The 25,655-nt window shown below is 36.5% G+C and overlaps 2 protein-coding genes across 2 annotated transcripts in view; one reads left to right on the forward strand and one right to left on the reverse strand.

Annotated features, from left to right (window-relative positions):
* Window positions 1-293: 293 nt before the first annotated feature.
* SREK1IP1 (SREK1 interacting protein 1) lies at window positions 294-8,595 on the reverse strand. The gene is made up of 5 exons (XM_066339759.1): window positions 8,535-8,595; window positions 6,405-6,452; window positions 4,688-4,828; window positions 2,592-2,670; window positions 294-1,109 (listed from the first exon to the last, which is right to left on the reverse strand). Exons 1-5 carry the CDS (start codon window positions 8,545-8,547, stop codon window positions 920-922), a joined length of 471 nt encoding a protein of 156 aa, XP_066195856.1. The 5' UTR covers window positions 8,548-8,595; the 3' UTR covers window positions 294-919.
* A 261-nt stretch (window positions 8,596-8,856) lies between these two features.
* The window catches only part of CWC27 (CWC27 spliceosome associated cyclophilin), a 97,413-nt gene continuing 80,614 nt past the window's right edge, over window positions 8,857-25,655 (forward strand). Inside the window, exons 1-10 of the mRNA XM_066339760.1 lie at window positions 8,857-8,998; window positions 9,649-9,745; window positions 11,342-11,454; window positions 12,668-12,811; window positions 13,569-13,667; window positions 13,813-13,919; window positions 14,861-14,930; window positions 17,415-17,494; window positions 19,703-19,736; window positions 23,520-23,695. Of these exons, the coding sequence (XP_066195857.1) occupies window positions 8,957-8,998; window positions 9,649-9,745; window positions 11,342-11,454; window positions 12,668-12,811; window positions 13,569-13,667; window positions 13,813-13,919; window positions 14,861-14,930; window positions 17,415-17,494; window positions 19,703-19,736; window positions 23,520-23,695 (962 nt within the window). The 5' untranslated portion in view covers window positions 8,857-8,956. The remainder of the gene's footprint in view (window positions 8,999-9,648; window positions 9,746-11,341; window positions 11,455-12,667; window positions 12,812-13,568; window positions 13,668-13,812; window positions 13,920-14,860; window positions 14,931-17,414; window positions 17,495-19,702; window positions 19,737-23,519; window positions 23,696-25,655) is intronic.

Consider the following 25,655-nt stretch of genomic DNA (forward strand, 5'->3'; position numbering starts at 1 on the left):
TGGCACTGGTTTGTACTTGGCATCACCTTTGTGTTCCAAGAGCTTTGGAGCAGGGTAGCAGTGATACAATCACTATTTGGGGCCTGTGGGACAGCAGCAGTTATGCCAGGGTTAGCCTTCAACAGTGTAATTAATGCAAACTGAAACTAGTAACAACTGACAGGAATGAAGAAATAGCGGAAGTTTAATACTAGAACTCGTTTTGATACACAAACCTTTACATCTATGTCAAAGATGACATGGCCATAACCATAAAAGAACAAAACCCATGGAAAAAGGACTTTAAAAACTGATAGCTTTTGCTTGCTTTGTTTATTTTCAGCTTGCTTACAGTGATCCTGCCAAAACAATGTGTAATTATGTTCCACAGTCTATGACTAGATCAATTTTAAAAGACAATTTTGAAGGATCAATCTTTTTTAGCTTCTCACTGCTTATTCTTCCCTTTTCAGGACCTGAACCTGAATCATATTTGCACTTGCTGATTAATGTATGTAAGCAGAAAATGTGTAAAACATACATTTATTTAAAGGGTAATAGAAAATCTTACTTGAATTTCCAAATTTGATGTAACCATTCTGACATGAAGCATATTTAAGTCCATACCTTTCTACACAAAGGCTTGCAAACTGAAATTTACCACATCCTACTGTGTAAAGGATTACAAACACAATCACAACTGAACTAAGAGTGAAGAACTAGTTGAATGGTTTAGTACTAATAAACATGAAACAGAAAAACAGATTTTTTTTTTTCAGAAATGGTCCATCTAGTAATTTGAAGCACTGATGTATGCAAATAGATTTCTCAAAAAAAAAAAAAATCCCATTTTAAAACAGCATTGCAAAGGATAAATAAACTTGCTCTGAAAGGAAAATCATCTTCTCTGCAGAAGCAAATACAAAAATAGACCAGCATGTCAGTCACTACTTGAACTGTCTGAACTGTTAGAAGATGAACTTTTTTCCTTCCGTCTCTTCTTTTTCTCCTTTTTATGATGCTTTCCTTTCTTAGATTTATGCTTTTTCCCCTTTTCCTTTTCTTTTTTGTGTGATTTTTGTTTTTTTGACTTTGGCTCATCCTCTTCTGCTGAACTTGATGAGGAAGATCTAGTAAAAAAAATCCAGATAAATATGTAATTAAAAAAGGAAAACAACACAATAATAATTTAGGGTGTCAGTATTTTTATAATGTCATAAGTTCAGTTTGGTGTAGAATTTGTACAGCAGCATCCACTGGAAAGCTCATGATATCTGAGTCTGCATGTTTAACTTAAATGATGACTTTTCTAATAAGACTTTCATGCCAGAAAAGCAGGATGTTTATAATACAGATTTAAAAATAATGGAATAGGCAAGTTATGTGGGTTTTCCATCTTTGACAAAAGAAAGACCAAGAGTACTTGCCATCAAAAAATAAAGTATGACAACAAGATAGAGCTTCTGCTTTTAAAATACCACATGATCAGTAACAATGCTAATTAATGCCCTCAGATATATGTCCCTGATGGAAAAATCTAAGATAGAACATAAAAAATTTTCATAAACTGTTTATCAGTTCACACTATTTGTATCTAACCAGCAGTGATGAGTAATTACATACATAAAAGAATTATGAGGACAATAAAAGTTATTAAATATTCATTAATACTAAAGAGGGCAGGTTTTGTGCTAATATTTACTTGATTAACTATTACTTGAATGTAAAGAAAACCAACAACCAGACTGACTCTTTTCTGTTCTACTTCTTCACAAGTGTAAGGGCTGTCTTCAAAACTGGAAGCTAAACAATTTAAATAAGGAAAAATGCAAATACAACAGGTATTAAATCCTGTTTCTTTACTTCTGAGGGACATCTTGTGGTCTCCAGATACATTTTACAGTTTATACCTTTCAGTGCAGTTCATGGCATATTGTCTTATTGTCCTAATGATGAAATACTAGTCTCACCTATAATCTCGCTTAAAAAAAAAGGCAAAAAAAACCCCAAAAAACCAAGTCTGTCCACAGCCCAGAATTCAGATTCACAGTACATTGGGGTATTATGACACTTTCTTCTGGAACTGTTTTTAGGTTTCTACGTTAACAGGTACAACAAAACTCAACACCTGTTCAATATTATAGAGGTTTCCCTCTTAATGCCTCCGAGTTACTCAGAGCCCATGTGTGTGCCTGCAGGTGTGTGCACACAAAGGACCCTACAGTCTCTGAACCTCAGACAGCCCTCTCCATCCTGGCTAGGCTGGGGACCAACCCCATATTCCTCCTGAGTTGTTCTCTTCCCAGCACAGCTTGCCTGGAGTTGGACAGTCAGGGGGAATTCTGATTTCACTGGTCTGCAGACCTGCAGCTTGCTACAGCTTTCAAGACTTCTATGATCCTGACTCCATGACACAAAGCCTGTGACTCCACCACTAATCTAAGAACCTGTACACTACCACTATTTTACCATTACCTTGCCAATAATCAGTTCTCGATTTACTTGCAAATAAAGTTGCATCAATAGAAGCAGTATTTCCTAAGAAAACACAAGTATATAAAAAATATTTCTAAAGCTGTGTTTTGAAATGGAAAGAGGTGTGTGAAGATTACCTTTTCCTCGGTCTTTTTAATTTTGTTTTCTCTTTACTTTTTCTTTTTTGTTTCTTTTTTTCTTCCTCTTCATTTAAATCTATGGGTAGAAAGTTAAAGTTTACAAAACACTTGTTTGAATTAAGATCAGTATTAAAAAAGTAGCTTTAATAGCAATGTCAAGTTACTACAAAATTCGTGTTAAAAGGCTTTCTTTTCCTTCCCCCAAAATCTGGTTAGTACAGCAATTTCAGAAATATACAGCAGTAGCAGCAGGACTTTTATACACAACTTATATTGTATTGACATTGATCTAAGCACTAAGAATGAAGGAAGGCCTGTAAAATGCAGCAAAAAGACCCTTTCCAATATGTTTACATCAAGTTTTCACACACTTTTGTTCTTCTCTATTTTAACAATTCTAATATTTAACGTACTATTGCTCAAGTCTGAAAACTCGAACAAATTAAAAAAATAGTATTCTGTTAGGCTTCCCTGGGTTACTTTCACACATCCCTATTTCACGCTTCACAAACAGCAATGCCATAAGTGAGACACATTAGAGTTAATTGTCAATGTACTGCCTGCAGAGACTGGCACAAGAGTCACCCCTCATCTGGTTGTGACTGCCTCCTGCCCTAATGCTCTACAGTGTGGTATAGTAACTCCACATTTCACTTAAAAACAATGGTTTTATGACACAGATGAAATTTCTGACATTAAATTTTTCTATACTAGTTCAAAAAGTACTTTTGAACTCTCTAAAATGCAAATCCACCACATAAACAAATATTTAGCTAGCAAGAAAATACAGGCTTTATAATTTATCCTTAAAAAAGAAAGTCAATTTTGAGTATTTCATCTTATTCCTATGAACCTTTCCATAAAGTCTGAATGCTAGTGTAGTTATTCCTTTGCTACCACAAATACAAATTATTGGTCTGTATTTTATGGAGTGGAACTTGAAAGAATTTAGTACAACATAAAAGAACAAATTATCTTTGGAGCAATGAAAAAACATGAATGAGAATGGGCGAACAAACAGTATTTTTTTAAGAAAACTGTGCAAAATCTTGAGAAGATGAGAAAACAGCGAAATTCTTCCTGGATAAGCGACAGATACCTGTTTCCTTACAATATACGTGGCAGCCACCATTTGTGAAAAAAATTATAGTAAACTGGAATATTAGAATATCAAGTCAACAGCTGTTTTTCCTGCAGATATCTATCTTCAATCAGCTTAGGACTTAAAAAACCCAACGTTTAATTCAAAAATACATAATAAGTGGTAAGTATTTTTTCCAAAGAGTCTTGTTCCAAGAATGTACCATTGCAGTATCAGCTCAGCACTCTTGATAAATAGCCTATCCATTTATTTTGAAGTGTACAGCCAACTAAAGGGTTCTATCTATCCCTTTTCCTTTCTAAATAGCATCTTCCATAGGAATTAAACGTCAGAGCATATGAGAGCAACAGAACAAAACATAATGAAAAACAGAAGGGCAGAGGAGAAGAATGTTCATTCATTTAAAACATGCTGTGGTGGAACAAACTCCCCTTCTTACTTAGGTGAACAAGCTCTTTGGAGTCCAAATTCAAATGAACTCAAGTATCTGATAAACAACTCATCTATTCTCACTCTGACAATGAGCTGATACTCAGACCTTCCAAATACAGAACAGTACTTCTCCAAATGTGAAAGACTGAATTCAACTTTACTAGCTGTTCCAGTCAAAATCCTACTTAGAAACCAGAGAGAAATTCAGGTGTCATTTCTCATTAGTCAGAAGATGTTTAAACTACATGTCATAATCGGAAGATTAACTCAGAACATCCATGTCACTTCTTCTAAGCAGCTTCTTAGTAAAGGTCAATTAATCTCTTGTATTTAGGAGACCCTTTTGGGATGTTCCAAACAGATTAATAACTTCCTATAGAAAGAATTAATCATAAACTGAGTGTAGGTGTATCAAATCTCTGAAGTCTGAACACATAAAATAAAAGACCTATTTTTAAATCACAGGCTAAAAGAACTAAAAGTAGTTATCAAAAAGGATAAAATGAGAGTCCCTGCACGTCAGAAGACTATTATCCAAAACCCACAAAAAACACCTTACTCTTTTTTTCACGCATGGCTTGTAATCTCTGTAGTTCCTCTTCCTCGCTGTCTTCACTGCTAGTGCTGCTAACATCTAAAACAATATCTCTCTGTGGATCTACTCGGAGGAAGTTTCGACATTCAAATGTCAGGTGACCAGCTGAACAAAATAAATATACAGAAAGAAAAATTGCAGTTTACCAAAAAACATCAAAAACTAAAGAACATTGATTTTTGTGTTTTTCAGTTCTGAGAAGTGAAAGCAAAAAAGGTAGGCTGTGATCTGTGAAAGGGGCAGGAGAAACCTTACTTTGAAAAAGTCTGCAAGAACTTTGATAGGTTATGCAATGCTCTTCCATTAAATAGTGCTTTATGGTCCCTCTCCTATCCTGCTAATTTCAAGATTTGTTTCAACTTTAGTTTCTATTTTTTAATGGTCTTAGATACACCCTTAAGAATTTACCTAAAAACATAGCATGAAATATTTTAAAAACTACAGGAAGTGTTGCATTGCTTAACTTCCTTTAGTAAAATTGTAGAATCCTATTTGCTTATGAGATTATTCTTTAACAACCAGCACTTAATACTGACTAAATTACTGCCTGACCAATATCTTTAGTTTTCTAGGTTACACCTTGATAATCATGACCAGCTAGAAACCTTGTCCTGAATACACTCATTGAAATAATAAAGTGAAATTTTAAAAAAATTAAGATACGGTCTGGGAGACACAGTAATCCAAGCAGTAACTGAAATAAACTAATGTTGTTAATAAGGATGATGTTAAACTACCTACACCTTGAAGACAGAGATTGTAGGAACATTTAAGCACGGATCATGTGATTTGACTACAAGTTTCCTTCTCTTCCAGAAAGCTTCTGATACTTGCTACAGGTAGAAACAAAGCACTAAATCTATATTTATATCCACTGCTTTTGAAAGAACAGATACACAAAGCAATTCATTGACAAAAATTTGTTGCAAAGCCTGAAGTGAAAGAATGAAGCAAGCTTTTCTCCTGTCACTCAACCTAAAGCTCATGAAAAACCCAAACAGCTTAACTCACTATGCTAAAAGTTCAAGACAATTCAGTATGAAAGTGTCCACTCCTCTAATGTTCTAAAAACAAGAGTCAGTGATTAAAAATTTAAAATCTTCACTAACACCTGTCTCCATTAATCAGGAAAGTAGCCACAGACATTTACAATCAGTGTATAATCCAAAGCATGAGCTAAATGCCAACTGCAGAACTTGCAAGCCATAAAGGTAGGTGTTTCTTGAAGTACAGAATGCACAGAATAATATTTTCTTAGCATAAAAATTTATACAGATTTTAAACTATTTTTTCTGGTGAATTGGATTGGACTGAAATGCCTGCCTCTGCAGTAGGACTCAGAAGAAGCACAAGTGCTCATCTCAGTATATATCAAAGAAGGTGCTTTCAATTCAAAGTTTCTCAAGTAATTGCATTGAAATGTGGTATGTATGAATGTAGTAGCATAATTTTTTTTTTTTTTTTTGGCTGAGAAACTCAAAGAGCATTGATAAGTGTGAGAAACCACAGAATGAACATGAACTAAATAAAAGAAAATTAACATGGTAATTTAACAAATGTTTGGGTGAGAAGGGAGAATATTTCTTTCCTTTTTTTCCCCCCTCTCCTCAAAAGGCAGTTCCAACCAACATAATAAACTGAAGAAAACACTGTAACTTCATATTGCTTATTACAGACTTACGGTAGCCACACTTCTTGCATCCAGCTCTAATATTATCCTTGTTTCCACCTGAAAGACAAAATTTCATCCATCAGCTGTTGTTAAAGAGAACCTTCAAGTTTCTTTCAAATGTGGCCTGATAACATCAATACAGAGATAGAAGTGATCATCCCTCATGAGTATTAAGTACAGCAAAATCTCTTAAAAAACTGCATTTCTAGGGCAACTTTTCTGTGCAGTAATCTATCAGAACACATTTGACTAGTTTCAATTGCTAAAGAGTATTTAGTCTTACATAATTTACTGCCAAATCCTAATTTAATTTATTGTGACCTTTCCACTCGTTTAGTTAGAGTATGGACACAGTAATAGACATCTAACATTCCAGTGATGTGTAGCACACTATATAAATTCTAGCAGTACAAGACAGGCATTCACTGGAAAGTCTGAAGTGATTTATATTTTAATTACAAGAACTAATCTTTACAAGGCAATTAAAAAGACCAAACCAAACAAAAAAATCACTCCTGAAAAGAAAGAAGGAAATAAAAAGTAAAAAAAGAAAGTTAAATTATTCTGAATCCAGACAATATAACACCAAACACAAGAAAGCAAATGTGTAAGGAAGTGAAGACAGTAACAGAAAAGTTTGGATTCTAAGCAGGAACAAGGACATGAATAATGCAAATTTTAGTTATTGAAAGTGTGTGTTTCTCCCATGTGAGACAACAGTTAAGTTATAACAGACACAGTAGGACATAATTCAGAGAAGCACCAGGGATTTGCCTCACCCTCCAACAGATCAATCTTAATTTTAATCATTTAAGCCTTTGGTAATGAAAGTGACAACTGAATTCCCAAAATCAAAGGATGCCATTCTATCTCCCAACTGAACAAAGCAGAAAAACCCCAGCAGCTTTAGTCATATTCTATTAGAAATGGAGTACATTGGCCTCATTAATTTAAACTATGATTTATGGAAACAAGCACCATCTTTAGAAAATTCTACCCAAAAATAACAGAAACCTTTAAACCACAGGTTGAAAAAAACTACCTTGGAAACTTGGACAACTCAGGCGTACAATACTCAGGCATGAACCCATACTCAAAGAGTATTGGAAAGCCAAGCAACAAAGATCCATACATTCCATTATAACAGATGATTTTCTGCAGATCCCAAAGCCTTAGTATTACATATCCCCTTCAATGTCAGCAGTGTTCAGGTACCTGTTCTGTGACTATCTTTTTGGAATGTAAATACTGTCATCAAGTAATCCCACCAAATTCCTAGGACTGAAATTTTATTATTGTTTTTTACTTTAAATAATAATGTTAGAGGCAAAGGGTTAGACTGGATGAAATTTTAGATGACTAAAAGCAACCAAACTGCAAGAAGTTTCCTTCCTCACTCCTTCTTCCCATATCTTAATTCTCAAGACAATTAACAAGCGGCACTCAACTAAGGACTTCATTCATTCAGTAGAGCATAAGATTGAACAGAAAGGCTTTGGAAACCTTTGAACGCAAACAAGCCTTCCTCAAAAACCCCTTCTGGAATGGGAACAAGGCTATGAAGGCCTTCTGTTCATCAGAGAAGCAGCTCACCCAAGCTCAGGCCTGTCCAGCTGCTCTCGAACCGAACACTCCCCGTTTCTCAGGGCAAGCAAACACTACAAAGCAACAGCGATTCGTGCTGGGCCAGCGCAGACCCGAACACCCTGCCCAGGTGTTTCTGCCTGCCCTGTCTCACAAGAGCAATCCACTGGGACTGGGACACAAGCGTTAATCCAGGACGACGGTGGAGGAGAAAAGCCAAGTCTGACAAGCACCGCTCTTGAGCTCCAGCCTCAGAGGAGGCAAGGGGAGCGCGGCGCTGGGTCACCCAGAAGCTCGGGAAGAGGCCCCGCAGCCCCAAGAGGACGAGCCCGCGGAGCCCCTGCGCTGCCCCTGCCCGGCGCGGTCCCGGGCCCATCTCCATCTCCGGACCGGCGCAGCGCCCACCGCCCCCCGCACGCTTCCCAGTGCCGCGCACGGCCCTCCCCGCGCAATGGTCCACGCTGGCCCCGCCGCTCGTTCCCGAGCCCAGGCTGCCGGCCGGAGCCCGCCGGCGCTGCCGCTGCCTCGCCGCGGTCCCAGGCGGGAGCCCCTCACCCGGCAGCGCCATCCCGCCGCTCTCTCCGGACCGGAACCCGCCCACACGCGCAGCGACGTCTCCCCCCCGCCGGAAGGTTTTGCCGGGCGCACTACCGGACCGTACCACTCCCAGGAAAGGCAGGGGGCCTCAGCACCCCTAGTGCGGGACACGTGGTGGGAGACTGCAGATGTGTGTAGAAACCTGCGGATCTTTCCCAAGATATTTCTTTTCTCATTGAATCTCGGGGAGACGGAGGCCGAGGGACTCATTCCTTCATCCTTTCTCCCGGCTTGTTCAACTTCATTCCCCCTTCCCTCGGCTGCATACAGGCGTCCAAGATGGCGGGCGGCTCGAGGCGGTAGGAAGTGTTGGAGGTGAATCGGAGTCCAGCGTCGCCTGCTGCGGAGGGTTCGCCGGCCCGGCCGGTCCTTTCCCTACCATGAGCAACATATACATCCAGGAGCCGCCCACCAACGGGAAGGTGAGGCTGCCAGGGTGAAATCCTGGAGAAGTTATATGTTGTAGGGTTATGAGGGGACAGGCGAGAGGAACACGAACTTGGGCATGGTCGTGGTGGTGGTGATGGTGATTGAGGGTGGGAAGGTCGTTGTTGCTGTGGTGGGCTGGTTTGGTTAAAGTTACTTCTTTGGCGCTGCCAGAGTCAAAGCACGAGGCGTGCTGTCTAGCACAGAGTAGTCGTCGGAGCGTTTAATTTAATTTCCTCAATTCCCGATTATGTTTTGCGTCCTTAATTTTGTTATAATTTCTCGCTGAATGTAATGATGTTCCTTCTAAGAGCGATACCTTTGGATATTTATGGCTTTTTTCCCCCCACGTTGTTTCGTTGTGGAAATGATAAAGGGTGTCTTAAGTTTCTATAAAGTATCAGCCACGTTATGCTACGTTATGCTATGTTGTGTTATACATCTTTATTATACATATTGATTCAGAGGTGTATCTCAAGTTCTGGAAATTCTAATTAGAACTAACAGTAGCTACCCAACGCACTTAAATGTATACCACTCTTTCAAATATAATAAATTCAGATTTTCTCTTTTTTAGGCAGTTAATTCTTTGATCAGTGACTAAGTTACAATAAAACTGAGGCTGCATTTATCGGTATGTTTATAGGTTTTGCTGAGAACTACAGCAGGAGAAATAGATATAGAATTATGGTCAAAAGAAGCACCAAAAGCATGCAGAAATTTCATCCAGCTATGTATGGAAGGTAATGACTGAATGGGATGGGAGTTGTTGAAATTAATTCATATGGGATCTTTGTGCCCTGTCTGTAAAGCAGAAGTAATAATTATTGACTTAGTATTTCATAAGTTTATTTCTGTTTAAAAATTGTTAATTAACACTCAGACAATTTTTTTTAACCAATAAAGCTGGTGGAGGAGAAAAAGTAAAAATTTTGGATGGTTTTCTCAAATTAAGCCGATGACATCATACTGAAACATTGTCTTTCAGAGTCTTGAGAAGGCTTACTTTCAGCAAATGTCCACAAAATATAACAACTTCAGTGTGTGTGTGAAATGACAGTGATGCTATATTGGACATTCTCCAAAATTCTCATTTCTGCATCACAATGAACTTATTTTTCCAGATTTTTAAAACTTATTTTATCAGAAACCATTTCTTTTTTTCTCTTGAGTGCCCCTGATGTTTCAGTTGCTGTATTTTTTTGTTGATGGAAGCTCTGTAAAACTTTCCACTGAAGTAGTGGGTACCAGAATGAGAAGCTCCCTAGTGGGAAAACTAACAAAAATCTGTGAAAGACATGATGCCTTTATATGTTTTCTAACCAGTGCTATTCTCCCATAAACATTTATAGAATTGTTGAGAGTTCTTTTAGCCTTTATCTGGTAACAGAAATAGCAGTCTTGGCTTTGTACCTACAGCACAAATTCAGTCTTAGTTTTTTATCTAATGTTGAGACTTTTCGTAATGGTAAAGGAATTTCTGAGCCCATGATGAAGGTTCATGTATACTCAGTGGGCTTTATTTCCTTTCTGAATTTTTTTTTAACTGCTGTGTAGCATCTTATGCTTTGTATAATACATTTAAGTATTTATCATTAATATCCCAGCATGTAACCATACATGACTGTGTCTAGTTATGCTGCAACATTTGCATACCCTACTTCATCTTCCAGCATGCTGCAGATTTATTATTATTATTATTATTACTATTATTATTATATCAACCAGGAGTTTGGTTCAGGGAAAGTTATGTTTTCTTTTTTTTTGTTTTCTTATGATCTTGTAACCTCTATCAGATAGATAAAAGAAAATAGCTTAGGGAGCAAAATGTGCCACATATTTCATTCTACAAAAATTGCCAGTTTAGGTACAGTATAGGTGATGAAAGGTGTTCTGTGCTGGTGAGTGGAAGTGTAAATAATCTGTGTATGGATACTGCTAATGTTGTACGTGAGATCTCATCCAGGATAAAGCGCAGCATTTCTAGTTCTCCTTTTAAATTGCTCTATTGCGGTAGTGTCATTCCACTAACAAAACTTAGAAGCTGAAAAGACTGTAGCTCATCAAGGTCATCTTGTCAGTGATGGGCAGGGTTTTTTGCAGAAGAAACATATGACCATGGGGTGTGATTTCATAAGACTGGAGAACAGAAGGGAGCCAAATAAAAACCAACAGCAGAATCTATTTTCAGTATTTACTTTCTGGAACTTCAGTCTCTGGACATCACTGCATGATCTTTGTGAAAGTTTGGGTTTGAGGCCACTTACATGTATTTAATATCTTTTTTTTTTTCTTTTTTTTTTCTTTTTTTCTTTTTTTTTTTCTTTTTTTTTTTTTAGAGTATTACAATAATACAATATTTCACAGAGTAGTGCCTGGCTTTATTGTGCAAGGGGGTGACCCCACTGGTACTGGATCAGGAGGAGAGTCAGTGTATGGAGCTCCTTTCAAGGTGTGTATCTGTATCTTATACATTAATTTGTTATTTTCTATCCATTGTTCTTCCTACCAGGTTCGAAAAATCAGATCTTATGTGAAATGCATTCGTGTGCAGTAGTTGCCTTTTCGTGTGCTGTTTCAGTATGTTTGAATATGGCCTCCTAAACTGAGAGCTCTTAGATCTAGCTATATTATAATGATAAACCAGAGGGCTCAGATCCTGCATGAAGCTACACACTGGCTCAGCAGCTGCATTCTGTTCTGCCTGACTGCTTTATCTGAGGTGGGGCAGGCACCTTGAATTTGGGACTGAAACTGCAAAACCTGTTTCTGGGCCTTCTGTCTTCTTGCTGCTAGACTTTTACATTTAGCACAGACCTGAAGTTTGTGGGCGGGAATGATATCTGAGCAGAGAACAAAACAAAAATTACCAATATTATAGTAGAATTGCATCTTTAAAGTAGTGGTATCTCCGTATTACAGTGTTCAGTATCATGGTATTACAGTGGCATTCATCACTTTCCCCTTGCTTTGAAAGAAGTCCTATTTTGTCTTCCTAAATCCGGAAAATGCTCTTCCTATGGATTTCTGCATTACTCTACTATTACAACCTGTTAATGTGCTTTCATTAACTTTATATGAATTAGGATTTAAGTGAATTTTTCTCATAAATCCAGTGATTGTTAAGAATAGTATTTTTGCAAGAAGTGTCTGAAGTGCAGTTACTTTTAAAAATGCTTTTTATTTTCTTCGTATTGGGGGCATAACAAATGCATATAAAAATAATATTTGATTTTTAGGCAGTGGCTGGAAAAAGATAAAGTTAACAAGACAGCTGAGAATTTTTTTAATTAGCAATGTGTCTTTCTGTTATTGATATTTCAGTTTCTAATTTTTTGTTTGGTGTTTGTTCGTTGTGTGTTTATGGTTTCTTTTGAAGATTGTTTGCATCATTATAGGCACTAATTAGAAATACTGACTAAAAATAATTTTTGCTGCTCAGAGTAGGAGCTTGTAAGTATAGTTCTGGCACTGAGTTTCAAAATACTTGGATTATGACTGTCGGAATTCAAAAAAAAATTAGCAGCCTTTTTTTCTGCGGGTGCATGTTGATGTAAATAATATCACTCCTATCTCCTATCATGCTGCAGCTAAAGGAGTGAAAAGTAGTTTTATACTGAAGTTTGATACTGAAGTTGTTCTCTTTTCTGTCCTGCTTTTACCAGGATGAGTTCCACTCACGGCTGCGCTTCAATCGAAGAGGACTTGTTGCTATGGCAAATGCTGGGCCCCATGATAATGGGAGTCAGTTTTTCTTTACCTTGGGTCGTGCAGATGAACTTAACAACAAGCACACAATCTTTGGAAAGGTCTGTTACATGAGTTGGAGTCCCAGCTTAAGTCTGACAGAAGCTGCTAGAAGTTTCTCTGAAGGCCAGTTTAGTATTGTTTGCTGCTATCTGCATTTGAGATTTATTTCAGTGCTTTCTAGGCTCTCTCCATTCTCTTTGTTTCTTCTATCTGATAGTAATGTTTCTGTGGGTTGTTCCTGTTATTATCTATTTTGCTGTTGTTATTCTTCTAAATTGTATTTTCCTGTTGTACTGTCATTAAATAATCTTATTAGTATTATTATGGCTCTGTTATTAGTCAGACCGTCAAATACTAATGACATGTTAGAAAATTCTGTTTAGAATTAGCTGGATTCTAATTGATTCTAATTGAATCCTTCTATCCAAAAAAGATCAGGAAGATGAAAAACATGAGAAAAATTTACTATTCTCATGATTTATGTGAAAAAGAATAAAGCAAACATTTTTCTTATTTCTGGGGGGGGGGGGTTTGTTTACCTATTCCATAGCTCACAGTAAGACTTTAACGTATTCCTCTGTTTCGTTCTCAAAACTACCTATATTCCTTCAACTTTTGCCATTAAATTTAAAAACCAAAAATTCTGTACACTGTACTTGCTTTTATAAGTCTTTTAGAAGTCTTACATGGTTACAATATTTCCTGTATCACTTGTACTTTCAAAACTTTTTATGTAGCAATTGCCTTGTATTTTGCTGAATAAATAACAGAAATTACAATCAAGAACCTTCAAACCTTTCTTTGTACATTTTCCAGGTTACAGGGGATACAATATATAACATGCTGCGCCTGGCTGAAGTAGAAGTTGACAAGGAAGAGAGGCCTCTCAGTCCACACAAAATAAGAAGTAGTGAGGTGAGTATGTTCTGTTTTGGAATGTGACATTTAAAAATTCTTTTTTGTATTATGTTCAGCAAATTTGGCTTGTCCTTTTGTACTGAATCACTTAATTACAAAATATTTACTAAAGATGTGTCTAAAATACTGGTTTTCTTAACAGGTTTTGTTTAATCCTTTTGATGACATTGTCCCAAGACCAAACAGAAAACTGAAGAAGGACAAACCAGAAGAAGAAACTAGTAAAAAGTCCAAAGTAAAAGGCACAAAGTAAATATATGCAACATAAATGGTGGTTAATTTTCTTGCACCTTTATTTTGTAGATTGGCAGTTTTTTATTTCCATTTCTGCCTTTGAAGCACTTCCTTGTTTCCAGGGAGGTTTATGCAAATCTGATTCTTCTGGCTGAAATGTTACTGTGGATCTACTGAGCTGTAACTGTTTCATGCATAGTGATAGTTTGTTGAAAATAATAAAAGGTAGTTTATCTTTCCCCTGTGCCTCAATGTGCAATCATCTGACTGAGATGACACTGCAGTTAAAACCTAGTGGTATGTTTAAATTTATTTTATCAGATACCATTTTTCCCCCACTGAAGTACTTACTTAGCAAGAGGCAGGCATTTTGACATGGGAAAATGTAGTTTCTGTGAATGAAAATTCGTAGTCACAAATATGCTGTGAAGAGTAAAAGAAACGCTAAAGTGGACATACTGTGAATTCTGCTGCATAAAAATAGAACATGTTGCAACTGACTGGTTCCAACAGTGTGAATAATTAAGTCTTGAAAAACAAATTATAGTTCATAATTTCTTTTAATTGCATTCTGTGAGTGTGTACACATTTGATTTCTGAGCTGTCATATCTTGAAAACCTTACATCTTGAATGCCTGTTTGTAGAGAAAAAAATGCAACAGAATTGTTAGCATTCAAGAATCTGAGAAAGCTAGTCAAGATTTCTTAAATTGTGTTCTAACTGATAGCTTTGCTATCTTTGTTCTATCTCAGGAGCATAATACAACATGCTTTTTCAAATATTTATGATTTATTGCAAAGCAAAATGTGGTAGTTGTTTGGAATTGGTACCATTAGTAGTACTAACGGTTTTTAAAAAATCATGTACAACATGGATGTAATATATTTAAAGTTAATGGAATGTTACTAAGAGAGGATTTAAAATTTTGCTAGAAATTTTCTGTTTTCTCTTAAAGAAACTTTAACCTGCTTTCGTTTGGGGAAGAGGCTGAAGAAGAAGAGGAAGAAGTCAGTAGAGTTAGTCAGGTATTTTACCAAATTATCCTTGTTTTTCTTTTCAACCTAATTACTTTTTCTGCATATTTGTGAAAATATTTAATGCTTTTAGTCTTCTTCTTACATTTGCATTTTGAACAATAATACTAGCAGTTGCTTCAGCTTTTAGGTTTCTGCTGTTACAGCATTTTGCAAATACAGAGGTTTTTAGCTTTCTTGATTTTTAAGGTGCCTTCAGTTTCTGCATAGAATTTTTACATTTCCATGAACAAAAGTTTAATAGTATAAACCTACATCTGCTGTTTTAAAGTCATAGAAGTGATAGGTACTTTATTCTTTCTCAAGTCCTTTATTTATGAGTGTGATTATATGGTAAAATACTTGAATTCTGAAGATCATCTTATGCATTTCCAGTGCGTGTATAGCTCCTTTTTCTTACATATATCCATCCATCTGTGAGCAAAATGAAGTGTGGTTATTGTGGAGAAAGTAGTCCATTATTGTAATTTAATAGTGAAATGTTCACATTCACAGAACCAGGACTGCGCAGGTAATCTTTGTTATGACATTTCCTTCCCTGACTTGGCACTTAAATAAGGTTAATTTAAAAATTTCCTAAATAAATTGCTGATTTCATTTCTACTGCTGAAAGTTGTTTCACTAGACTCCTAGACTTTCTTTCTATAGTACCTCACTGCTTCAGTTGGTGATCAGAGTACACAGTCCTGCATCCTGTACCACATAAGTGAAAAAACAGTTGTTAGTCCTCAGGAGTTAGCTAAAATACAAAAGGAAAGCAGTGAATAATGATGGACAATATTATAGTGAGATGATAGCAGTCAGAATGAAAGTAGAGATTTATTCCAGCATCAGCTTTAACTATTTTTCTTGCTTTTTTTCAACTTAGCAGTCAGACAAACTTTACTTGTTTACCTTAACATGCTTATCTGCTGTTTTGTTCTTGCTGTATTTCTGGTTTGTAATACTGTGTTTAACTCAGTTGCTTAGACTTTCTTTCTTTCCATGCCAAATACTTGTTTTCAGTTTAAAATTACCTAAATAGAATGCCTCTTTCATGATAAGCCTTGTTTTCAGTGTTTTCATGCTCTCTTCCAACTCACCTCAAAATCTCCTCTGCCTATTTGTGCTCACTAAATTCCGGACTGGCTGTAGCTAGATAACTACACCAATTCTTTAGGAAGAATTTATCTTCATTCTTTGTAACAAGGAAACTTTCTTTTTGAAACTTTGTTGTTTGTTCCTAAGAGGTCTAGATCAGTGTCTCTGTAGCTCTGGACATTTTCTTAATCTGATTAAGTTGAAGTACACGAGTATCAGCACTAACTTGCATCCTCTGTTTTTGATAAGAAAAATGGAAGGTCAAAGTTACTACTGGGATCCTTTGGCACCTACAAACTTGGGATCCTATGAGCTTTTTTTGGTTGCTAGGTGCAGTAAGTCTTGCTTGTTTAAGAAGGGCAGAGAAGCTCTGGATAAAACACCTCAGGGCCATGAAGGCTATTAGTGCAGTCAGGGATCGGGCTGTAGGGCCCCCACTGGTTGTTGATGAGTGTTCAAACTGTAGTTTTCCATATCCAAACTGCTTGTTGTCTGTACTTGTTTAAAGCACTTGTTTGGATACACAGCTCCACCACCACTCCAAACACACCACCTCTTCATTAATGAAGGATTTATCTTTTCATGTTGCTGAATGTGTTAATCTTTGTTTTCTACATAATAAAAGATTGTAGTTGCATTTAAATGAGTAAAATTTTATCTACATGTCTACTGTCTTTCCAAAAGCATTAGACAATGCATCTGCAATGGAGACATTCACAATACAGTCGCAATACAGACTATACCTGTAGCAGAGATTTTCAGTCTGATTTTTCTCTGAAAATAAAGTAAACTTTTTTTCAGATTAGCATGTAGAATGCTTTCCAACTGCAGTCTTTCTGCCTGAAAATTTTATGTGTTGTTAGATTTATTTGACTCCTTGTGTCAGTCAGTGATTCATGGGTGATGTACTCCAGATTGATGTGTTTCAGTTTGTTAATTTCTTTATTTTTTTTTCCCTAGGGATCTAATTATTGTTTTTCCGATTAATAAGTACTGTTTTATACATGGTGGTTCTTTCAGTTGTCATGTGTTGTTATTGGAAAGTCAGGGTCTTATTTCTTCATTCACTCAAGTGTATATGTGGTAGATCTACCATCTTTATGATGTGCAATGATTATACATGACTAAACAGTATATTTTTCCCCCTTCTCTCTGTCCTTTAAAACTAAGTGCATTGCTGTTGCAAAAATAAATCTGGGGAGTCAACTCAATGTTTCTCTTTCTGGAACACTTTCTCTGTCCTGTTCTTAAAAGTTTCTATGCTTATTGGATAGGCTAAAGCTAAAAAGAAGCAAGTTATGTTTTTCTTATCACAATCTTTTTTCACTATCTAGCCTCTTAAACACTGAAGTGAATAATAACTTTTTTCTGTTTTTTTTTTTTTTCTTTTAACAGATCATGAAGGGGAAAAGTAAAAGTAGTCATGATCTCCTGAAGGATGATCCACATCTAAGCTCAGTTCCTGCTGTCAAAAGGTTAGTATGTGATTTCCAATTTTTAGAACAGATCTACTTTCAGTATCTTTTACCCAATTATATACCCATTTATACTCATTTAAGAAATGTTAATTCATCTTACCCTTCAAAAATTTAAGAGTGCCAGTGCTAGATCAGACCGAATATTTCTCTGATCCACTCAGCTGTCATCACCACTGGCCATCAGTGGATGCCCAGTAGAGTAGAAACAGTGCAAATGTAAAGTTTATCTGAGTAGTCTCCCAGCCTCCATCAGCTTTCACCTCAGAGTACTGTCAGCGTTCAATGTGATTCATCTATTTGGAAATCTTTAATAGAGCACTCCTCAAAGTGTGTATTAAATCTCTTGTAATATTGTTTCCATTCACACCATCCTGTCCACTACAGGAGGAAGTATCTCCCCTTTTTGTTCTGAACCTGAGTGCTACTAGTGGCATTCCATAAATTCTAACTCTCATTCTGAAAAAGACAGTGAGCAGATATTCGGTTTTATACCTCTCCTACCACAATTCTTTCTTAGACCATCTCTTTCATAGCCTAAACTTTTAAAGTTACTTAAGTTTTCTTCATGATGAAGATATTCTTGGCTGTGGTTATTCTAGAGGGCTTGAAAATACCTTTTTTTTCCAAATCTAAAGAACACACAAAAAATAGGTTAATCATAAATCTGTATGGTTGAATAAAGCTTGTTTTCTTCTCTGTTTCTTTTTAGTACTTTATAAATTCTGATTTAAACCACAATTGAGTTTTAAGGTGAGAAAATGCCATGAAAATACATTAACTCCAAGAATTTGCTTATCTTGGAATCCTAGACTAGTTGGTTTGGAAGGAACCATTAAAGTTTTTCACATCCAACTCCCCTACAATTAGCAGGGACATCTTCAACTAGATGAGGCTGTGCAGAGCTCCATTCAAACTGGCCTTGAACATTTCCAGGGGTGGAGCATTTATTTACTACCTCTCTAGGCAAACTGCTCCAGTGTCTCATCACCTGCAACATAAAAATCATCTTCCTTATCTCTAGTCTGAATTTACCCTCTTCTGGTTTGAAACCATTACCCTTTGTTCTTTCACAACAGACTCTGCTAGAAAGTCTGTTCCCATCTTACAGACCCACGTTAAGTACAGAAAGGCTGCATGCATTAGGGCATCCCTGGAGTCCTCTCCAGGCTGAGCAATTGTGCCTTTCCCCATTGGGGAGGTGATCAACTTCATGGCTCTTCTCTGGAGTCCCTCCATCAGGTTTCTGTCCTTCCTGTGCTGGGAGCCCAGAGCTGATGCAGCCCTGCAGGTGGGCTCTCAGCAGAGCAGAGGGGCACAATCCCCTCCCTGGCCCTGCTGCCCACACTGCTCTGGATGCAGCCCAGGACACGTTTGGCTCTCTGGGCTTCAAGTGTACATTGTCAGCTTTTCATCCACCAGCACACCCAAGTCCTCCTTGCTGGGCTGCTGTCAGTCTGTTCATACCCCCTCTGTATTGCTATCAGCAGTTGCTCTGACTCAGGTGCAGCACTTTATTAAATTATTGTCACTGATTGCAGCACATCTAGAGCTACTTTAATGATATTGATTGCTTAGAGCAAACTTCAAAGTCTTGAGTTTTGAGGCTTCTTTAATATTCCTTGGTTTTTCTCTGACATAACTTCTGTTTTTAAAATGTGGGCTAAAAAGGTCCAAGTGCCTTTATTATTAGTTTGTGATAACTAACAGTGGGTATGTTAGCCTTAGTATATTCAAATAGATTTTTTTTTAATTCACTGAACTGTAACTGTATAACAAAATCTTGATGTTAAGCTTAAGTATCAGTAAAGTGCATCTTCCAAAATATAAACTAGTTGCAAATTCTACTAATTGAAATGAAATACTACTGATTGTTTGATAAAAATAAGATCAAAAACATCTCAACTGAGTTTTGGTGTTTTTAACTGTAAACATTAGCATTTTGCTTGAACAGCTGAAGGTATGGTTAGGATTTCTCCATGAAAGCTCTTGTTTCTAAGCATTTCTAATTAGAAAATATTGTGATAGTCAAATAAGAGAAAATAATATTGATACCTTTAAGATAAATGCAAGGATGATAAAAAGTAGTAAGTTTACAGAAATTTCAGGTGGCCAACAATTTCTTTTATTTAAGAAATCTTGGGTTTTAAATATTATTTTAAATCTCTAGCGTTTCAAAGTAGTTACTTTTTTTTTTTCTTCTTTTAGTGAAGTGGAAGATGAAGAAAAGGATTTGACTGAGGCAAGTATTATTTTTTTACAAATAATTCTTTGTTTTTACTGTGCACAGATTAGGTTTTCTTTAGGAAACAAATTTTGCCTTAGAGATCTTAAAGAACTATCTGAAGTCAGATTTCTGGCAAAAGTGTGAAGGCTCTGTAAGATCTGAGGTTTGGCTATTCACAGCAGGGTCGAATTAGCATACTACCTGCTACTTTTTATAGAAACAGTTTGTATTGTATTTCAGTCAGTGGATTAGTTATAAAGGAGTTTGGTAGATGGATTGTGTATGACACACAGGGTGACAAACCACCAGAGTGATAAAAACCCTGAAATTGCCTCTAAAAAATAATTAAAATCAAGTTTGTCATGAATTATTATACGATTGCAAATGTTTAAGCGTAAATCCGCATGTGAGTTAAGAGTCCCGTTTGAAAGATCTCTTCAAGAGAGCAGAACTCAGTGAATTATTAGATTGTAGCAGTGAAATTGTATTGATGGAAACTGTCACCTCTGAAAGATGTGAAATTTAAATAGTCAAGCAGTAACATTCAGCTAAACATGGAGGCAGTTTAAGTACAAGAAAATTGTCATACATGGTGCAGGTAAGCATAAGCTCATTAGCTGAAGTATGTCTCCAACCACAGATCTTGGGAGTACCCCTTTGAATTGCTGTTGAGATAAGGATGTTAAATATGACTAGGACTGTAATCTCCCGTGCACCTAATTGAATCCTGGGAAGTACTGTTTTTTATATCTGTGTATCATGCTCAGGTATTAACTACACTGTGTGTTGACACAGTGGCAGTAAAGAACAGAGTCTGTCCCATTTGTATGCCTAAAAAAAAAAGCATCCTCTTACACCCTGTTCCTTTTTTCACAAGACATAGTATGAATTCAGGCTCTTTCACTCTTCTCCTTTGTAATTCCTGCTTTGCAGGAGCATTTTAGTGTTAGAAGGGCTTGTGGAATGCTATTTAATAATTCTTCAGATATTCAAATATCCCTTTCTTAAGCAAACTGGATTTGGGGAGTATAGAACATGGATGTACCAGGTTGAAGAATAAAAATTTAAATAAATACACCTATTTAAGCCAGCGTTGGAAATATGAAGGCTTTTTCCTTTTTTTTCCTGTAGAGGTGTTCTCTTTAGATTTCATTACATTTAAGATTTTAGCTAAGACCTAGCACTTCAGGCAGTTAGCTGGGTCTTGCAAAGTGGTACTACTGTTTGATCTTCTCTCTTGGAGTTATTTTAGTTAATGCATCACAGGATCACTTTTGCATTTACACAGCTACAACATGTTGGTAGTTTTATAGCCAAACCTGGGAGCAAATAATTCTTCCAGATCTCCTTACTTGCCCCAGCCTGCCAGCCCATAGCATGTAAGAGAAACTCTTGTTGGATTCCCTAAGTACCTGGCCTTGCTGTTCATGCTATTAAATACTGTCCCATTTCTCTTACTGCAGTCCTCAAATTCGTGCATTTAATTATTTGAGAGAGACTTTGTATTAGCTATACCTCCTAGCTATTTGTTTAGATTCTTTTTGTGCCCAAGGTGTTACTGAAAACATTATATGAAATAGGTTAACAATTTTTTCCCACTGGTGACATTTCTTTTCTGCACAGTTTCTTGCCCTCTCCCTATTTGACAGTCAGTTGCCTAACAGTAAGCTTCATGAAGTACTATGTGTAGATAAAATTACTTATCCACCCCTCAATTCAATAATCTTCTTAAATGGGAAAATAATATTACATGCAGTAGCCACTAGTCACTGTCACAAAATGTCTCATTACATTTTAATTTCCATATTAAAGAGAAGAATAGGGCTGCTCCACCCAGCTAATAACAGCAGCAAGAAGTAGAATAGCTTTCAGGCAGGAAGTTTTGCATTTCTGTCTCACATAGGGAACAACCATCATCCAACAGAACAGCCACTTCCCTTTTGAGGTGCCATACAGTTCAGTCTGAGTTGTTGAATCTATTGTTAAAACTGCTTGTTGAGATCAGATGGATTTAATGAGAGAGAAAGGGAGTGGAGAAGGAGACTGGGCAGGAGAAAAGCATAGAGCTGCAGGAGGGAAAGCAGTTGAGGAGGAAGGGTATATCCTATTCTATCAGTGTTTTTCTAGAAGAAAAATGATTAAATACTGTGCAAACTGAGGCTAGTGGATGGTTTGGGAAATAGGGGATTTAGCCAAGTGGGATAAGTTGAACCATTTTGTCCCTTCAGTTTTAACCCCCTCCTGTTACTCAGATACCCATAATTTTTAGCTAGCTTACTATTTAGCAGCTGCCATTTGTCTAGAGTATTTAATTTTTATTCCAGAAGTTCTCCTGTCCGTTAGTTGTGTTTCAGTGAAATGCTCTTACCTAAACCCTAGTCAAATCTCCACCGGGAGTCTGTCTTTATTCTTCACCATTAAAGACTCCTCACACAGTCTTGTCACTGTTTTGTCAGACTTCCCTTAGCGATTCAGGTCTGTAGTCACCTATCTCTCTGACAATTTATCATGTAAGCAAATCCTCTAGAAAGTTTCATTATTTCGTCTGTCAAACAATAGTTTTCTGGTAAATTAACAGAAATGCTGATCCTGTTCCAGTTTTCTCTTCCCCTATTAAAAAAGAACAGACGAAATTCCTCCAACAACCTTTCAGTTTTTTAGTTGTCAAAATATTCATCTGTTGTATTATGCTGAATATTCAGAGATTTTTTTTCTTATTTCTGACTGGTCTCGTCTTGTTAAAATCTCAAAGCTGAGCAGAGTAGTCTAAAGATGCCTAAACAATAACTATAGTACAACTTCTGAAATCCAGCTCTTGATTTTTCTCTTCTGTTCCCACATTTTGCCTCTTGCTTCTTTTACTTTTTTAGCCCTTCCTCCACTATGTTTATGGACATGGTCTTCATGCTAGTCTTCCTCATTCCTATGCATCACACCCAGGAACATACATGTTCTTCATTCCCAAGTGTTTACATTCTGGCAGTCTCCTGGATACAGTAAAGTCCTCTGGATTACTATTTCTAAGTGTCTTTCCTTTCTTTCTTTGGCTAAAATTAGAATCATGTGGCATCTTACACTTTCCTTTTGCTGATGAGCATCAAAGCAAAGTAAATGTAAAAATGTACCGTGTCATCTTCAAGCTGTTATTGTTCAATTAAGATTCATATAGATTTCCTTCCTCAACGAAGAAAGTGGGCTTGGTCTAATCAGGCCACCAGTTCATTCTGCAATTACGTCTCTCTTCAAATGTGTTTAATCCAAGGTTTATCCCCTTTTGCCTGAAGCTTCTCCTTGGACCTCTGTAGCAAGCTGCAGTGATTGATTCCACAGGTTTTCACAGCCTCTTACGATCAATTTACTATTTGTAAGTTCCCTAAACAGGAGATGATGAGCTAAACTCTTCCATCCCATCATGACTGTAGTATAGCCATGTGGTAGGATGTGGTAGGGAGGTAAGTTTTTCTTTCAGTGGAAAATTAAGGTAAAGTTTAGTGTATTGTCTCAATCAAATTTTGGTTTCATGTGTAATGGTGTTGGTAATATCACACTGCTGTGATGTCATCTATAGACCTGTAAGAGTCTAGAGTATTTTTTAACCCTACAGATAGGAAGTAATTTGTGTATAAAAATGAAACTGTCATATTTGGGGTTTTTTGTTACCTCTGAAGAAAATAAGGATATATTTGTTTGAAAAGTTTGCTTTTTTTCTTGGAACAGATTATAAGAAAAAGATTTCCATATTTGTCATTATGTACTGAAAAAAATCTAAAGTAGTTTTACGATTTTAAATCAATAAAGGATGAAGAGGAACGTGATGAAGATGCTGATAGTGCAGAAGATGAAGCTGCTAGTAATGAGAGATTTCAAATAAAGGAACGCATTGCCAAGAAATTGAAAATTGACACAAATGAAAATACTAAACAGCAACTTCAAGAGGAAGAAACCAAGACAGAAAGGAAAACAACTAGTCGCAGGTAAGGATTGTGTTGTTAGGTAGGTTTTTTTCTTTAGATTGTTTACAGTTTTTAAGATTTTCAGCATTTATTGGTATCTTGTATGGGAGTTTTATTTTTTCCCCGTGATTTAGAAATAAAGTGTAATTATATATATTTCTCAGTTTTAACTTTGTTTTTCTTCTCAATTGTAAGACTGAGTTTTGCAGCCTTTTTATCTGTGTTAACACTTAGTGTTGTCACCACTGAGACTCACAGAAAGGAAAGTCATCCAGTGAAGTCTGGCTTGACACAGTGCTCATCCTTGCAGGGTACCAGCTTTCCAGCACTGCAGCGGACACAACAGTTTTTCTTTGCAGACATAAAAGCGTGGATTCCTGTCATGTAATTTAGCCGTGACAGGGTTTGGAACATCCCTTCCAACACAGAATATTCTGCAGTTCTGTGATGTGTACTGATTAGCACTCAATTTTTAGTTAATTGAGTTAATTTGAGTTAATTTAGTTTTGAGTTAATTTGCTTTCTTGGAACCTTGTGTTTCAACAGTTCTTCTTGCGGACTGAGTTTGAAGATAGTATTGATATTGCATAAAGTCACTCATTATGTGTGCAACAGATGACTAGTGGGTCTCTTGTCAGACTTACTAGGGATTATTAATCCAGTATTTCGGTAAATACAGACTCCAGAAGTTACTGAAGAATTAAGACTTTGCAGCTGAAAGGTTAAATGTGTAAGTTTAGTTATTCAGTAAAACTTCCTGGGGGCTTGGTGGAGGAAACATCAGAAAGCTAATTCAGATTTTTTTGCTCTTAGCTCTACACAACTGTCATAGATAGCTGCCTGATTAAATTAGTCAGGCTTTGCCCGTAGTAAATTCTGCATATGTAGTGGCTGTTTTGGATTCTCTCCCATGACACTTTTCTTTGAAGGGAACCATTCCAGTTTCTTTTCCTATTCCAGTTTCTTCCCCTGTTCATTTTCCTTGTTTTCCTGTTTCTTTTAATTGCTGGGTTTTTTTTTTTTCAGTTTACTGTCATTGCAGGTAAGATAATGTAGGCGATGGCCAAGGCTTAATAGTGATATGTAAGGATCTAGAACAGTCTAGATTTTTTCTTTGTTTGTGACAAAAGAATACCTGGTTCACCAGTTCCATAGCAATTACCATCCTTATTATATCCCTGGGCTGTGTCCCTAGGAAGTAAAGGTTTTGGATCAAAACATGTGAAAATAAATTTGTAATAATAATAGGTTTTGAGATAAAACATTGAAAACAAAAGGCATTTTTGGTTAAAAAACAGAAAGAATAACTAAAACAGAATCAGTTGTTTTACAGTCCTCAGAAATTCAGGTATCTGACTTCCATCTCTTGCAGGTTTTTATGATTTTATTTGACTGTATATAACTGCTAAAAATGAAACCAGCCTTATGTTTTATTGAAAAAAAGATTTTGTCAGTTATGATGAGTGTCCAGTCATTATCTTGTTTGTAAAACAAAACTTGTTATTATAAAGAGAAAAGAAAACTTACACCTTGATGTTGGCATCTTGATACAAACATCATAACTGACTGACAAACATATAACTGTTTATCGATTATATCAGTTATAACTGATCATCATAACTGATATAACTGCTTCATTGAAAGAATATGATATGATTTTAAAAACAAGATTTATAAGTTTCTACTATTCCATGTTAGGAAGTATTTTTAACTCTGTGTAGCCTTTATGTTTAGAATCAGGCCACAGTTTTAGAGGGATAGGAACACTTGCATTACTTTGGATAATCTTTTAATACTGGTACATTAAAATGTACAGCATTTTACATTTACAGCTGTAAATGTTGTTGTTTTGGCTGCCTTTTAGGAGCAGTGAAAAGCCCAGTGATAACATTGCCAAGAAAGCAATTCATATTAACCACTTAGGTTAGTAGGTTTGAAGAGATCTAGAAACTAAAATATTCAAGGGAATGTAAGAGGGAAT

This window comes from Sylvia atricapilla, chromosome Z, assembly GCF_009819655.1.
Source record: "Sylvia atricapilla isolate bSylAtr1 chromosome Z, bSylAtr1.pri, whole genome shotgun sequence".
Lineage (NCBI taxonomy): Eukaryota > Metazoa > Chordata > Aves > Passeriformes > Sylviidae > Sylvia > Sylvia atricapilla.